At 41.9% G+C, this 15,520-nt stretch overlaps 1 protein-coding gene across 1 annotated transcript in view; it reads right to left on the reverse strand.

Annotated features, from left to right (window-relative positions):
- Positions 1-2,090: 2,090 nt before the first annotated feature.
- Positions 2,091-15,520, reverse strand: part of LOC132210485 (erythropoietin-like) — a 36,750-nt gene continuing 23,320 nt past the window's right edge. The window contains exon 7 of the mRNA XM_059650822.1: positions 2,091-2,476. Within this exon, the coding sequence (XP_059506805.1) occupies positions 2,324-2,476 (153 nt within the window). The 3' untranslated portion in view covers positions 2,091-2,323. The remainder of the gene's footprint in view (positions 2,477-15,520) is intronic.

Genomic DNA, 15,520 nt, shown 5'->3' on the forward strand with positions numbered 1-15,520 from the left:
AAAGACACTCTTAATTGCCTCTTCTGGGAACTATCCCCATAGGAAGTTCTTGCAGATGGCTTGTTTATGGTGCATGTAAATTGCAAGTGTTCTTGTAGTAGGTGGCACACCTCTGCATCTGCATCTCCTGATCAGAAATGCTTTTAGCCAGTCATAAATTGTGATTGCCTGATAGGTGGGCCTCTACCTATAAAGATCATTTGAAGTTTCCAGCAGGTCAATGCAGTCTGTTTAGATTCTTGATGCACCCAGGCCCACTTGTTCTTTCTCCATAATGGTAAGTACAACCCACTATTGTGTCTGCACCCCAGAACCACATAGCACAAAGCTTCTTTACTGATTTTGGTTGAAAAATAAAAGAGACAAGTCAAAAAAACCCCAAATATCCTCAAAATACTGTCAGATGTTTTATGCTGAAACAGTTTAAATGCAGTTCAGCTCAGGAATCCTGGTCAGCTCTTTAATATGAGGTGGTAACTGATTCAGCAAAACAACTGGAAATTATTCAGACCTTTAAATGACATTTTTGAGCCTCAAACTTTTTTAAAAATTAACTGGAAACTAGCAGCCGCATCCAGTGGCAGCACAAAACCTGCTTGAAAAATTGACATAAAAAGGTGTAGAGCTGGATGAACACAACAGGCCAAGCAGCATCAGAGGAGCAAGAAAGCTGCCGTTTCAGGCTTAGAGAGGGTCTAGGGCTGAAACATCAGCTTTCCTGCTCCTCTGATGCTGCTTGGCCTGCTGTGTTCATCCTGCTCTACACCTTGTTATTTCAGATTCTCCAGCATCTGCAGTTCCTACTATTTCTGCTTGAAAAATTGGTTTGGTGCTGAATATATACAAATCAAAACTTATGGATATCCATCCATTTTGGAACCAGTTCTACCCACTTTATGCTTATTGGTTGAGCATTTGTCAGTTTGTCAGTATGTATTTTTCATTCTGGTTGTAAGAAACATTGGGATCTTGATCAGATGGAGTTTAATTTAGATAAATGTGAGATGCCGAATTTCGGAAAGGCAATTCAGGGCAGTACTAATACACTTAAGGGTAAGGTTCTGGGGAATGTTGCTGAACAAAAACAACTTGGAGGTTGATAGTTCATAGTTCCTTGAAAGTGGAGTCACAGGTAGATAGGATAGTGAAGAAGGTATTTGGTATGCTTGCCTTTATTGGTCAGTGCCTTGAGTATAGAATTTGGGAAGTGTTCTTGCATGTGTACAGAATATTGGTTCAACTACTTTTTGGATTACTGCGTGCAAATCTTGTCTCCCAGCTATAGGAAGGATGTTGTGAAACTAGAAAGGGTTCAGAAAAGATTTATAAGTATGTTGCCAGAGTTAGAGGGTTTGAGCTGTAGAGAGAGGCTGAATAGGCTGGGGCTATTTTCCCTGGAACATTGGAGGCAGAGAGGTGACCATATAGAGGTTTATAAAATCATGAGAGGCATGGAGAGGGTAAATAGGCAAGGTCTTTTCCCTGGAGTGGGGGAGGCTGAAATTAGAGGCCATAGGTTTAAAGTGAGAGGGGAAAGCTTTAAAAGGGACCTTAGGTACAACATTTTTCACGCAGAGGGGTGCGCATGTATGGAATGAGCTGCCAGAGGGAGTGGTGGAGGCTGGTACACTTACAACATTTGAAGGGCATCTGGATGGAGATATGAATAGGAAGTGTTTAGAGGGATATGGGCCCAATGCTGGCAAATGGGACTAGAGTTATTCAGGATATCTGGTCAGCATGAACGAGTTGGACTGAAAGGCGTGTTTTCGTGCTGTATATCACTGTAACTGTATGTGCAAATGATTCCTCTTACATTACTTGGCAAACACCATAATGCTAATAAATTGTACCTTTATCATTACTAATAGTTCTGCCCAGCAACCATTAATAGTATGTTAGATATAGTATTGATAGAGCTGACTCAGCAACATTAAAGATTATTCCGAATGATAAATTGCAATAGTCTTATTTTCATCAAGGTTGAAGAAAGTTCATTTCTGTTGTTCAGGTTATACAAAGCATTAAACTATAACAAGATCACTGGGGCTAAAAAACTGTTAAAATAAATGGAAAGCTGCCAAGGTAAGTTGATTTGTAGCCAGTCATGTAGCTAGTATATTCTCCACTACTTGAAGTCATATCCTCTTGCACCCGAGTGATATCTTGGAATTTGTTGGCACAGTACCAAACAGCAACTGTATTTGGTATCTTGTTCTAAACATCACACTTGCATTTTCTTTTTCTTGCATTGCACATGATAGTTCAAAATTTCAGTGCTGAACTCCACAAAGTGCACGCACATGCAGGAATCCGGTTATTGTCACCTCTTTCTTTGCTTACAATATTCTTCAGCCATTTCCCGGTAAAAGATATTGATTTTCCCGTGCATCAAGCGAGTGTATGTGTATAATACGTTTTGGACAGTCCTCCCCATAAATGGCTTTGTACGTCCATACAGCTGGTTTGATGTGTCCTGCAAGGTACCACAGAGGTTTATGACATGTAAGAGGTTTGATGAAATTTCACCAGCATTCCCCATCAGGCCTTCTGGAACTTAGCAACATTCTACAAAACTGACAATGGTTCCCATGGAATGTGTTGAATTCTATTCTGCCTTTGCAGACTTAAATCACTGGCCTGAAATTGAATTGTTTCCATAGAAAATAGAAGAGAACAATTCCAACTCAAACAACAAAAGTACCAACAATTTAGCCACTTTTCTAGAATAAACAGAGTCAACCAGGACAAGGCTACTCGCAATTTAATATGATTTTAATCTATAACATCTGTTTCTATTCATTTTCCACCCTATATCTGAAACAAGATGTATAAGGAAATATTTTGACCTCATTTCATGAAGCAGGCCCAGAAAGCATAATTGATGTTGGATTGCCAATAATGCTTTATTTTGTTATGTTAAGACTAGATAAATGACATACAGAATAAACATAAGCAAGCTTCATAGATTTGATATTAATAGTAAAGCGAGATCTAGTGAATTTAATTAAGAATACTTCTGTTAATGCTAAAACTGTTGTTCCTTTTTCACTAGTCCAAAAATTCACATGCTAAAAACCAAGAACTGCTCGCCGAGCTAGCTGTTGTAGTTCATTTGCTCGGCGAGCAAATCAACAACATCACCCATAACCCAAGCTACAAATCTTTGCAAGAACCTTAAAAACCAAGAACATATTTCCCAGCATAGAAAACACTTTGATCACTGAAAGATCATTTGACTTTCAAGAATAAGCAAAATCTATTCTTTCACATCATACATCTGTTAAAATGTTTGTACATTTCCTTTATTACCCTTCTTCCTTTCCAGAAAGTAATGATTCACAGTGAAACACAACTGTATGAATGCCAACCGCATTATTTTTCCTGAACCAAATCGATGTTCCACAGTGAGCTTCGACAGGAATACCTTGGACCAAGTGTCTGATCCTATCCTTACTAAATGTTCACTCAAAATAAGGAGCCAGGGCACTGAGTGTGGATCCACAATGGAAACCTTAGTGAGGTTAGCTAACTCAAATCAAATGTGGGATCTGTATGATTCAATACACAACCAGCAACGCATTCATCAATGAAAAAAATACTGTGGAAATCTGATAATAAAATCAGCAAATATAGTAGACAGCAATACTCAGCAGGTCTAGCAGTATCTGTGGAGAGAGAAAAACAATGTTAACACTATTCTGTGACAACTCATCAAACTGGAAAAAGTTAGAAACATCATAAGATTTTGAACAAGCAACAGGGAGAATGGTTGTGAAGAAGAACAGCTCTGTGACAGGATGAAGGTCATGAGAGATGAAGGGCAGAACCTTATAGGGGCTTGAGTAACATGGGATGTGGTGAAACATGTATGATAATCACATGACAAGATAGTGAGATCTTTCTTGTCATTGGGAGGAAATGTTGCATTTTCAAACAGAATTCTGAGTGTTGACATGAGATTTTCACAAGAGGATGATGTGCCTAATAAAAAGGAGATTATTGCTGGTTAACAGCCTCATTAACAATGAGAAAATAAGAACTGCCAATGCTGGTGTCAGAGATAACACAGTGTGGAGCTGGAGCAACATAGCAGGCCAGGCAGCATCAGAGGAGCAGAAAAGTTGACGTTTTGGGTCAGGATCTATCATCAGAAATTTCTGAAGAAGCGTCCTGACCGGAAACGTTAACTTTCCTGCTCCTCAGATGCTGCCTGGCCTGCTGTGTCCCTCCAGCTCCACACTGTGTTATCTCACTAACAATGAATCTTCTCTCATTAACATGCAGATTCCTGTTGTATCATCCATCACGAGGAAACTAGAAGTTAATAATTCCTGACATGAAAGTCAGAATGGAGACCTGGCTGCTTTCAATAGATCTTGCTTTACTATTAATTTTAATTCTATGCAGTTTGCTTATGTTTATTCTGTACGTCATTTATCTGGTCTTAGGATAACGAAAAAAAGATTTTTGGCAATCCATCTAAGCCATCTGGCAACAACATTCCAGGGCACATTCCAGGCCACTCGCGTACTCACCTCATGCCCATGGACCTTGGTTTCTGACAACTGCCTCCTCTCAGAACCAACATTACACCTCTCCAATCTACTTGCACAATACTTCTGCATATTAAAGCTGCACTTCTGGGGGCCGGCGGCATCTATCATACTCCAAAGACACTGCGCACAGGGACATGCACCCAGCTCGGGCCCCAGACCAGATTGCATTTGAAAGCTGCTCATTCGCTTTCACTCATTTAGCACCTACCTGTATGCTCACGGCATCCTAACCTTGCCTCCTAGCACAGTCACAGAGACAGGCTGCGTGTCTTACTGGAGTGGACACCTTGCCGTCCAGTGCGTTGCTATGTCAATTTCTCGGGTGCACCATGGGCCAGCAGTTTAGATGATAAACACACTGCATGTGCTGCAAGCAAACAGTCATGTCCCAAAGTGTCAGTGGTACTCACCAAGGTCCATTCAGGTACCTGCCATTCAGATGCCCTGGCAAGTAAGTCTGGGGCAGTTGCTCAGATCAATTCCAGGGGCTTGGCCACATTCACACATCCGGTCAGAGTCCTCTCCATCCAGGAATTGTGCCTCTGCAGTCTGGAGATTGGATCATGATCAGCCCTGAGGCTTGGTAGTGGCACTAACACATTCAGGGAGAAGTAGATGCAGCAGTCAGGGTTATGGGCACTTTTTATGTGCGGCTGTCCCATTACAGGATGAGCTGTGGTTAGTCTCTAAGGTCTATCCAATGAAGGCAAGATGTAAATGGCTTGGGAGAGAAAAGGGGCTACTGCTGTGTGAATTTTGAGGAACATATTCTCAGAGGTTGGGAGCTGCAAGTTGGGAGGCAGGGGATGACAAGTGTTATGGCGGGGTAATAGTTTCTGTGAGGGGGTGGTGTCACGCAAAATCATGGATATGGAAATGGGGTCTGGTGGGGAACAGTTTAACACACACTTAGCCTCGTCACCTGAAATGTCAGGGGCTGGGGGTATGCAGGTGGAGGCTGAGGTACTGCAAAGCTAATGGGGTACACAGGAAGGACTATCAGGAAGGGGATTTGGATGTTCGGGGTCTCACCAACACATAAAAGCAGAAGCTAGAAATAGCTGTCTGAGGATTACTTACCATCGCCTTCCATCATTCTGAAGTTGTAACTACACAATGTGCGGGAAGTGCTATAAAATCCAGTAATGTGAGCTCTTCAGGGGGCAACAATATTACATATAGATCCATTTACTGCAGAGGGCACACATCTGTGGAGATCCTTATGTATTGACTCACTGTGTACTATAACCTAACAGGACAAAGCAACAGACTCAGGCCTTGTTAGGACTTGGGTCTCCTGTGGTGTCCCTATTTCTGAGCTGAAGATACAGATTCAAGTCTCACTTGCCTGAAATGTTTCAACAGTTTGATAGAAAATATCTGCTTTGTGGGAGCCAGAATGGCTTGCAAATAACAGCAAAATTGTGGTGTAAAGGAAAATAACAATCTAATAAAAATGATGTCCAATCATATTAATGTGCAGCACAAAAATATCCGAGGGTCAGACACCGTTGACCATTTCATGGAAGATCAGCACATTTGGCCACTGAAGCCAGTGATGCCATACCAACAGCTGTGCACCTGAGCACATGGTGCCTAGTTTCTGGATAGCCTTTTTTATGCAATGGTCACGTTATCTAAGCAGCAAGCAGCTACTTCTCAGGTCAGACATTTCTTCATGGATCATTATGCATGTGACCTGATATCCGATCTCACAGTGCGTTAGTTACACTAGAGGTTATGCAGAAACACAAGCAAACAGACATAGTGGCATTTTGAGATGTTTTATGTGATCGAGCCAGAGTGGAATGCCACTCTGAATGCACCCTGAAGAGGTTTTACTGTTTAATTTTCCTCCCACTACATCTAAGGGCAGTTCCACATTCTACATTTGGAGTGGAAGGAACCTGCCCTTCAATGGAGCACGTTGGCCTTGCAGTTTTGGTCTGGCAACCCAGTAGTATTTGTACCTACTGAGCCCAGCCATGCTGACTCTGCTCTTCCCAGAGGCAAGTGCATCCTCCTCAACTTGAAATCTCACAGTTGTGACAGTCGCAGGCAGGACTAGGCCCGGTGACCTCTGGTGTATCCTGAAAGGAGACATCAGAGAGGCTTGTGGTGGTTCCTGCTCTGTTTGGGCACCTACTGGCATTGCCCTGTTATCTTGGGAAAAGGGCTTAGTGTGAGATGAAGGTGGCCTATCTCTCTGTTGCTGTTGCTGCTGAGGACCAATGGCTAAAGTGATAGACAGCAGCTCTATGCACATATCCAGCAGACCCTGACACTGCTGGACCTAGCTCGCCATGGCAGCCGCCAACCTGTCCAGGGAGGCAGCTGGACAATCATATGCTGGAGGCACTTGGGTCCCCAGAATGTGACTGCCTGGTTCTCCTCTGACATTGTCCATAACCACAATGTTCTTAATTTCCAGCACCACAAGGTCTTCTCCTGCCTGGAGCTGAGCAGATGTCTGGTAGTCCTCCAATTGCCCACAACCTGGGGTATTTCTTCCTCATCCAGCTGCAGAAATGTGGCAGTGATGTACTCACCAGCTGGTGCTCCCAAATCTAATCTAGTTATATATGCCATCAAGGTGTCTGAGGGGTGCAGGAGGCAGCCTTGTTGAGAAACTCTTCTCCTCAGAAATGTTAATGGCCCATTCTTATAGGATGACTTGTTTGACCCCTGAAACAGTGGACAAACCATTTAAACCTGCAAGACACAAAAGAGATGCAGCAAGATTTACATGTAATGGGCAATGAATGACACTGGCAATGGGGTTAACATAAGAACTGTATTGCAATGAAGAATGGTACTTATTGGGTTGATGGGATGAGTTTGTTTCAGCATTCCCACTGAATGTTTTCTCTGTGAGATCCAAAATCCTTTCTTCCTGGGGGCCGGGTTGTTGACAATCTTAATGCCAGGCACCCTTCGGGGACTCCCTGCCCTACTGTGGGATGGTTTCTCCTGGAATGAGAGACAATATGTTACTGAATGAGATGAAAGTCAATAGCACATCTCTTAGCACTGGTGCAGTATGGGGCCAAGGTAATGAGGGCAACCGAGTGAGTGAATAGGCACCACTGGGGACAGGTAGGGTTAAAAGTGTGAGGTGTTGTCTGGAAAGAATGAGTGAGGGAAGATGTTGCATGCATCAATGAGAGGGCTAGAGCGTCAGCCTTTTTGGGAGGTGGTTACAGAGATAGAGTAAGTATTAAGTAGCAGAGAGAAGATGGTGGCACTTACCCTCATGGAAGGACGGTCATTGACCTTCTTCCAACATCGTGTACATTTGTCTGGACTGTGGATTTCTTACTGAATTTCCTCCGGGTGCTCTGGTTTCCTCCCACAGTCCAAAGATATGCAGGTTAGGTGGATTGGCCATGCTAAATTGCCCCAAAGTGTCTGGAGGCATGTAAATTAGGTGATTTAGACATGGGAAATGCAAGGTTACAGGGAAAGGTAGGAATCTGAGTGGGATGCTCTTTGGAGGAGCGGTGTGGACTTGTTGGGCTGAATGGCCTGTTTCCACTCTGTAGAATTCTATGATTCTATGATGCTGATGCTCATAGGCACCTTGGGCCAGGCTGCAGGGTCTAATGGGATGGTCTCCCCTGCCAGTCCTGAAGAAGAAGAAACACCTCCTACGCATCGCCCAGACAACAAAAACACCCAGGTCCTTGTCCACAAAATTGTATCAGTGATAATGGGAACTGCAGATGCTGGAGAATCCAAGATAATAAAGTGTGAGGCTGGATGAACACAGCAGGCCAAGCAGCATCTCAGGAGCACAAAAGCTGACGTTTTGGGCCTGGACCCTTCATCTCTGATCAGAAATGAGGGGTCCAGGCCCTTGTGCTCCTGAGATGCTGCTTGTTCATCCAGCTTCACACTTTGGCTCCCACTTTATAGACAAGGATAACAATGTTCCCTTGTCTGCCCTGTCTGGGTTAAAGGTGACAAACCATGCAGTGCAACTATGGGTGGCTAACGATCTGTCTTGAGTAACTACATTTTAAGGATGGTGCCAGGATGCCAGTTTATTCCAGAACATCCAGAGAGTGACATGTTCTTCCAGCTACTGCAAGTGGTAGAATTGGGCGAGCATTTGATAAGATGGACACCATAAGGGCTTGGTAGATACGTATTTGGGATGATGTAGCAAGAATAATCGCTAGGTCTCACGGAGAGAAACTCCTTGTGAAACACAATTAAATTGTCATGAAGTTATCAAAGATTCAGCTCAAAATTACAGGAAGTTCCACGCTGCAAAACCAAAGCCGTTAGTTATGGGCTTGTTTTATTTATTCGTGCTTAATCCACTGCCACTTTCTCTTCCTGGGAGGTCCCGTTTGAAGAAGCGCAGTTTTTGTCACTTCTGCCTTGTCCACCCTCACTGTATTCTGTTTCCCTTCTATTGCTCAATCACATAGCTACCAATTCAGACACTCAGAACTCCCCAAGATGCTGTTCTCATTACAGCCTGAGATTCACATTTCTTTGACTCCCCCTGTCAATTGAAGGCAAGATACTCAAGATACTGCCCCTCACCCCCTTGACTTGTCAAATCTGGCCTCAGTAAGATCCAGACTTACCCTGGAGTTCAGCTTCAGAGTGACACATTGCCCTCCGGGACGCACAACAGTCCTAGCAGTGCTCACTGCTTCTGGTGGTGTTGCTGGGACCAGAGAACCCAGCAGCTCTGAGAGGTGACACCGCCTCCTGAAAAGCCATTAAATGGCTACATGGCAAACCTGCGGAATGAGGAGTGGGCCCGCCTGACTTACCCCAGATGGGGTCCTCTCTCTGAGCAGAAAAGGTAGCCTAATGTTTCTCTCTGCAGCAATACTGCCTGACTTGCTGAGTATTTCCAGCAATTCTTTGTTTTATGTGCAAATCTAGGAAAAGTGACTTTTGATTCAAAGTGTATTTAAAGCATTGAGTGAAAAGTGACACTGCTACCAGGCCTATGACACAGATTTGTTGCTCAAAACTGGCCTGAGTATTCTTGTTGTACGGTGCTGAAGTGCTAGATTACGGGTGACTCAACTTTTCACGTGAGCAGCTATTCGTCTTCTTTTCTCACTTCTGGGGCTCGTGAGGAAATTATAAGAAAGATAAAGCATTAGGAACTCATTGGTGCTGACCAGTTTGGCAAACCCATTCTGAACCATTCTAACAAAGGGTGGGCCTCTGTTTAAAACTTTAAAGTGATTTGCTGACCATTTACTTTTACTTTTGCATCTTGATATATTTCTGTTCAAAGTGCATGTGTTCGCGATGATTGGCAGCTATGAATACATTTAATACATGAATTTAATTGATCAATACACACTTGCTGACCATGAAATTCCAAGCAAGATCCATTAAGGCTGCAAAGGTGACTGTAGAATTGTAGTGAGACTCTGCAAGGTTCACATCCAGCTTCCAGAAACAATTGAAAGTCTTTGGAAAGAGCCACGATGTAGTCAATTCTCACTGTCAAGCACATATGAATGACAGCTGTGTAAACCAATAGGAATGCACAGCTGCTGCTAGCCAGTCTGCAAGTTGGATAAAAATCTTTGGTGGACCAAACTGTGGCCAGTGGGCCATATGTTGGAAACCCTGGCCACTTTCCTGAGATCTGCACTTAGCATGCACTCAAGAACTTCAATGTAATATTTTAATTCTACTGCAAGGTAGCTTCAAATTCCACATCACACATCTTCATTAATTGTGCAAATTATAATGAAATCCAGCCAACTGCACTAGGAAACTTTCTCACCACCTCTCCTATGTCAGGGTTATGCTTAATATTGCACAGAACTGAAATAGCAGACCCCCGCAGTTGGGCCCCTTGAAAAGTCCCACTTGGTAATCAAGTTACACATTCCAGCCAAATGTTGAATGATTATTATCCTCCTACTTACTGGTGTGTACAACATCAAATCCTCTCAATTACAATATGTGGCATCAATAAATGTAACTTTAAAAATATCATCATATAAAACCTTACAATCATTTTTTTGATATTGCTATAGACAACGCTGTTTATCATGAGAGTTGCAACTTTAAAAGAAGGAAATTTTTTCCCATTTAATGGTTTAGCAAGTGGTGAATACTTTGACTTCCACATATATTGCTGTTTCTTCCAGTAACGCTTCAAAATGGCTGTGAAATACCTTGGCCTTGAAATTACTCTGCGGAATACCAGGATTTAAATGCTTATTTTATTTGTCTAAAAATCTTTTGTTGCTGTAAGAGCTGAGACCTTAACCCATTACAAAGATTGGTGACTGTGCAAATAGTGTATTCTTCTGAATTACAACCTCTTGCTCTTTGGTATCCTGGAATGTAATTTCAGAGTCTTTGTTTAAAGTTACTAAAGTTACACAGGACAAAAAATGTATCTAGTATCATGAAAATGGGAACTTCAGAAGAATGTGGTGATGGGACTCATATCCTATTAAACTGTAGTATAATTTTAATGCCAAAATATTTCTAACTTTGAAATGGTATTAGGAATTTAATTAATACATAAACATGTTAATGATTTTATCCTTTGAATCCTATACCTGAAAATATTCCCACTAACATTTATCAGGGTTTTCAACCAATTTCACCTATTTCCAATCATCTATGCTTTTGGGGAACAATGTAAAATACATCTTTTGGGTATTAAGAATGCAGTCCTCACTATTGCATTTATAATTTTCGTTCTTCATTAATCTCGGACATTTTGACAAATCTACCAACGGAAAATGCATCCTAACTTAAGATTAAAGAAATACATTTCATATATATTTTTACATTATGAGGTGGATAATGGAAACTCCGGAATATTGTGTAGAGATAGGCAGATTGTTCTGCTTCTCTTTATCTCTAAATTAGAGACAGGCCTTTGGAAGCAAAGTAAATGTTTCGATTGTAAATAGTAACATTTAAAAAAAACAGCCATGGTAACATTCGAGCGATTTTTCAGCCCAAAATTCCCTCAGATCTATAAGGAAAGCAAAACAGATAGCTGAAGGAAGTTTCAAAGAAAACGAAAGGGTTCCATTTTAGGTATGAAATTCTGCTCCAGCTTCATTTCATGTGGTTCTACAAATTCCACAATAGCATTGTTTCATGTTTTTACATGGCGATCAATTTATTTTTGCTATTCATTGTCAGACCTGGTAGGACCTCATAAAACTCAAACAAGTCCTGCTCTTGTGTGCTAAAATTGTTCACTACTTCAGGGACACCTGGGCACCAGAGGTAACCCTGGATTCTCTTCTTAATCACATACTTAAATACCATTCATATATCTCTTCTCTCCTCACCTTTAATAAATGTGAGGTGCTCAAGGACTGCTTGTCACTATGATAGAGATCTTCTGATCAGCTCCCTCTGCTATTCCATTCCATTACTAACTCAGTGCCAAATGTCATTTAAGCTTGTCCCTGGTTTAGCCCTGAATCAGTAACTTTTTATAATTTCTTGCCCATCTTCCTTCATGTCATCTCTGAGTTCACCTTTTCACTGTGCATTTCGAGGTTTCGGAACATTGGCTCAGACGAAGAATCATGAGACTCAAAATGGTAACTTTGTTTTTCTCTCCGCAGATGCTGCCAGATTTGCTGAGTTTCTGCAGCATCTTCTGTGTTATTTTGTCTATGGAACTCAGTTCCTGCTCTTTTGACTCTGTTCCCAATGAACTGCTGACTACTGACTCCCATTCCTGATTGTTTAACTCCAAAGGTGAATATGTTGCTTATGCAGAGACCATGCATTTACTTTTCTCGTCAGATTATTATTTCACCTTACACATCACAAAGCTACAACGCACTGACGATTTGCTCCAGTACACTCAGTCAAGTTCTCATGCAATTATTCCTTAATTAACATACAGTCCTCAGCTATTCCCTAGTTCCATTTGGTCACTAGCATCCCTGCCAGGCTCTACTAACAGTGATGCTTATGTTAGTTGATATTGTTAGAAATTCTCTCTCCTCAAGTAGCTTCCACTTCTCCTGAGGTGTGCTCATTATGAATAATATATGGGTTGTCATGAATAATGTAAGGCCAAAGGGTGATGAGTCTGAGGTCACAGTTGGCATAGATGCTATGAAAGGCCATGGGTGTGGGTAGGCGGCATGTGTCAACGTGTGTGACCTTGGGGAATGTAATGATTGTAATGAGGTCGGTGAGCATGACCTCTTAGAATATGAGTTCCCTGATTGTGGCTGTTAATCTGGTCGATCAGGGTGACCTGGCTGACATAAAAGGCTGAATGTCGGGGATATGAGCCCTTGAATGCCTGAGAGGCAGTTCTATTGTTAAAAGCTATATATTTGTGAATAAAGGGTGATTGGTGATAACATACTGGCCTCAGAAGAGTTATTTCAGTGGTGAAAAGAGTGGGATAGTGTCCAGAGAGTCAACTAAGACAAAAATTACCACCAGCGGCTTCCCCACATCCATTGAAATGGGCAGGTAAACCATGGACTGGGCTGCATGTTGACAAACAGGTTCTTTCATGGGTATAAATTTTCAGTTCTTGTACGTGCCCACTCAAAGTAGTAGGGTATACAGAGAGTCCATTCATCAATCACTGGACTAATAACAGAAAAATTACACACATCTTTTGCAACAGTCAGAGTGCCAGAGGTATCAGTCACAGAAAATGGCCGATGTTTACCAGCAAGGACTTCAGTTACTTCACAAAGTCGAATGGGATTAAATAGAGACAGAGTCATGGAGTCATAGAGTCATATAGCATGGAAACAGACCCTTTGTTCTAACTAGACTGTGTTCCCAAACTAAACTAGTCCCACTTGCCTGCATTTGGCCCATAATCTCTCCAAACCTTTCTCATTCATCTAGTTACCCAAATGTCTTTTAAATGTTGTAGCTGTACCTGCATCCCTTACTTCCTCTGGCAGTTCATTCCACACACAAACCACACTCTGTATAAATAAATTGACTTTCATATCCTTTATAAATCTTTCTCCTCTCACCTGAGAAATACACCCCCTAATTTTGAACTTTCTCACATAGAGAAAAATCCCTTTCTATTCATCTTACATATGCTCCATATGATTTTATAAACCACAATAATGTCACCCATCTTCCTCCTACTCTTTAATGAAGAAATTCCTAGACTATCCAGCATACTTTTATAACTCAAACCCTCAATTCCCAGCAATATCCTGGTAGATCCTTTCCAAACCCTCTCCAATTTAATAATATGCTGCCTGTAGCCGGGAGAGTGGAACAACACACAGTACTCTAGCAGAGGCCTCACTGATCATTGAAGGCAAACATAATATATGCCTTCATAACCACCCTGTCTCCCCATGATGTAAATTTCAAATTATTATATACCTGAACCCCTAGGTGTCTCTGTTTTACAACACTACCCAGGGCCCTATCATCAATTGTATAAGTGTTGCCCTTGTTTATTTTATCAGAATGCAATACCTCTCGTTTATCCGAACTTATCCTGCTGCTCCTCAGCCCAATGACCCAATTGATCAAGATCTGTTTATAATCTTAGATTACTTTCTTCATTGCCCATTATACCTCCAATTTTGGTGCCATCTGCAAACTTACTCAACATGTCTCCCATGTTCTCATCCAAATCATTTATATAAGTGACAAACAAAAAAGGACCCAGTTCTGACCTCTGTGGAAAATTGCTAGTCACAGGCTTCTGAAAAAAAACAACTCTTCACCACCATTCTCTGTCTCCTACCATCAAACCAGTTTTGTATCCAATTAACAAGCTCACCAAAAGGGCAATGTAATCGAACTATACTAAATAGTTGACCATGAGGAACCGTGTCAAAAGCTTTACTAAAGTCAAAGTACACAACATCTACCAGTTTTCTCTCATCAATCCTTTTGGTTATTTCTGCCATAAACTCAATCAAGTTTGTGAGATATGATTTCCCTCACACAAAACCATGCTGATTATCCCTAATCAGTCCCTGCCTTTCCAAACGCATGTAAATCCTGTCTTTCAGAGTCATCTCCAACAACTTGCCTACCACCGATATCAAGCTCACAAGTCTGTAGTTCCCAGGCTTCTTCTTAGCCTTTCTTAATAAAAAAAAGCTACCCTCCAGTCCTCTGGCATCTCACCTGTGGCAACAGAAGATACAAATATTTCTGCAAAGGGCCCTGCAAATTCTTCCCCAACTTCCCACAACATCCTGGGATAAACTTGATCAGGTCCCAGAGATTTTTCCACCTTAATGTTTTCTAAGACATTCAGCATTTCCTCTTCTATAATGTGAACAGTTTTCAAACATCAATATTATTTCCCTGAGTTCTCCAGCCTCCATTTCTTTCTTCGGAGTAAAAAGGATAGTTCCACACCACCCACCATCCAATGGCCTGGCAGTAAGAACAGTCCAAACTTTGAAGGCTGGACTGAAGAAATAGCCTATAGCCTCACCAGATACCAAGTTTTCATGGTTCTTGTTTAATAATGGGACCACCTGAGTGCAACTACAGCGATAATACCGACAGTGTTGCTAATAGGGACAAGACTCTGCACCACGTTAAGTCTGATCTTCCCAGACCTGGGGAAGAAGGGTGTAATGGCATTAAGAATGCCAATGACAAACTCAAAACTTTACTAAGTGAGAGACAGAGTTTGATACAGGGGACAAAGTTTGGCATGAAAATCATGGAAATGACCCTGCATGGGTTAAGACTGACATAAAATCAGAATCAGTGACTTACTAAGATTGGGTAGGTGTGATGGTCCTGAACAAGCACGTGGGCCATTTGAAAGCTGTAAATTTGCAGACTATGCAGAAGCAAAACATACCCTGCCCCATGAAGATTCCAGAAATACTTCTGTTTATTCACCGTCTGCATCAAACATTGTCCAGGCCTCTAAACCAGAGATGGACACGATGAAAGTAGCTCCCTCAATGTTTCTGCCTCTGGAAGAAGGGAATGAAAGTCTACTGAGACACTCC

Source organism: Stegostoma tigrinum, chromosome 14, assembly GCF_030684315.1.
Source record: "Stegostoma tigrinum isolate sSteTig4 chromosome 14, sSteTig4.hap1, whole genome shotgun sequence".
Taxonomy (NCBI): Eukaryota; Metazoa; Chordata; class Chondrichthyes; order Orectolobiformes; family Stegostomatidae; genus Stegostoma; species Stegostoma tigrinum.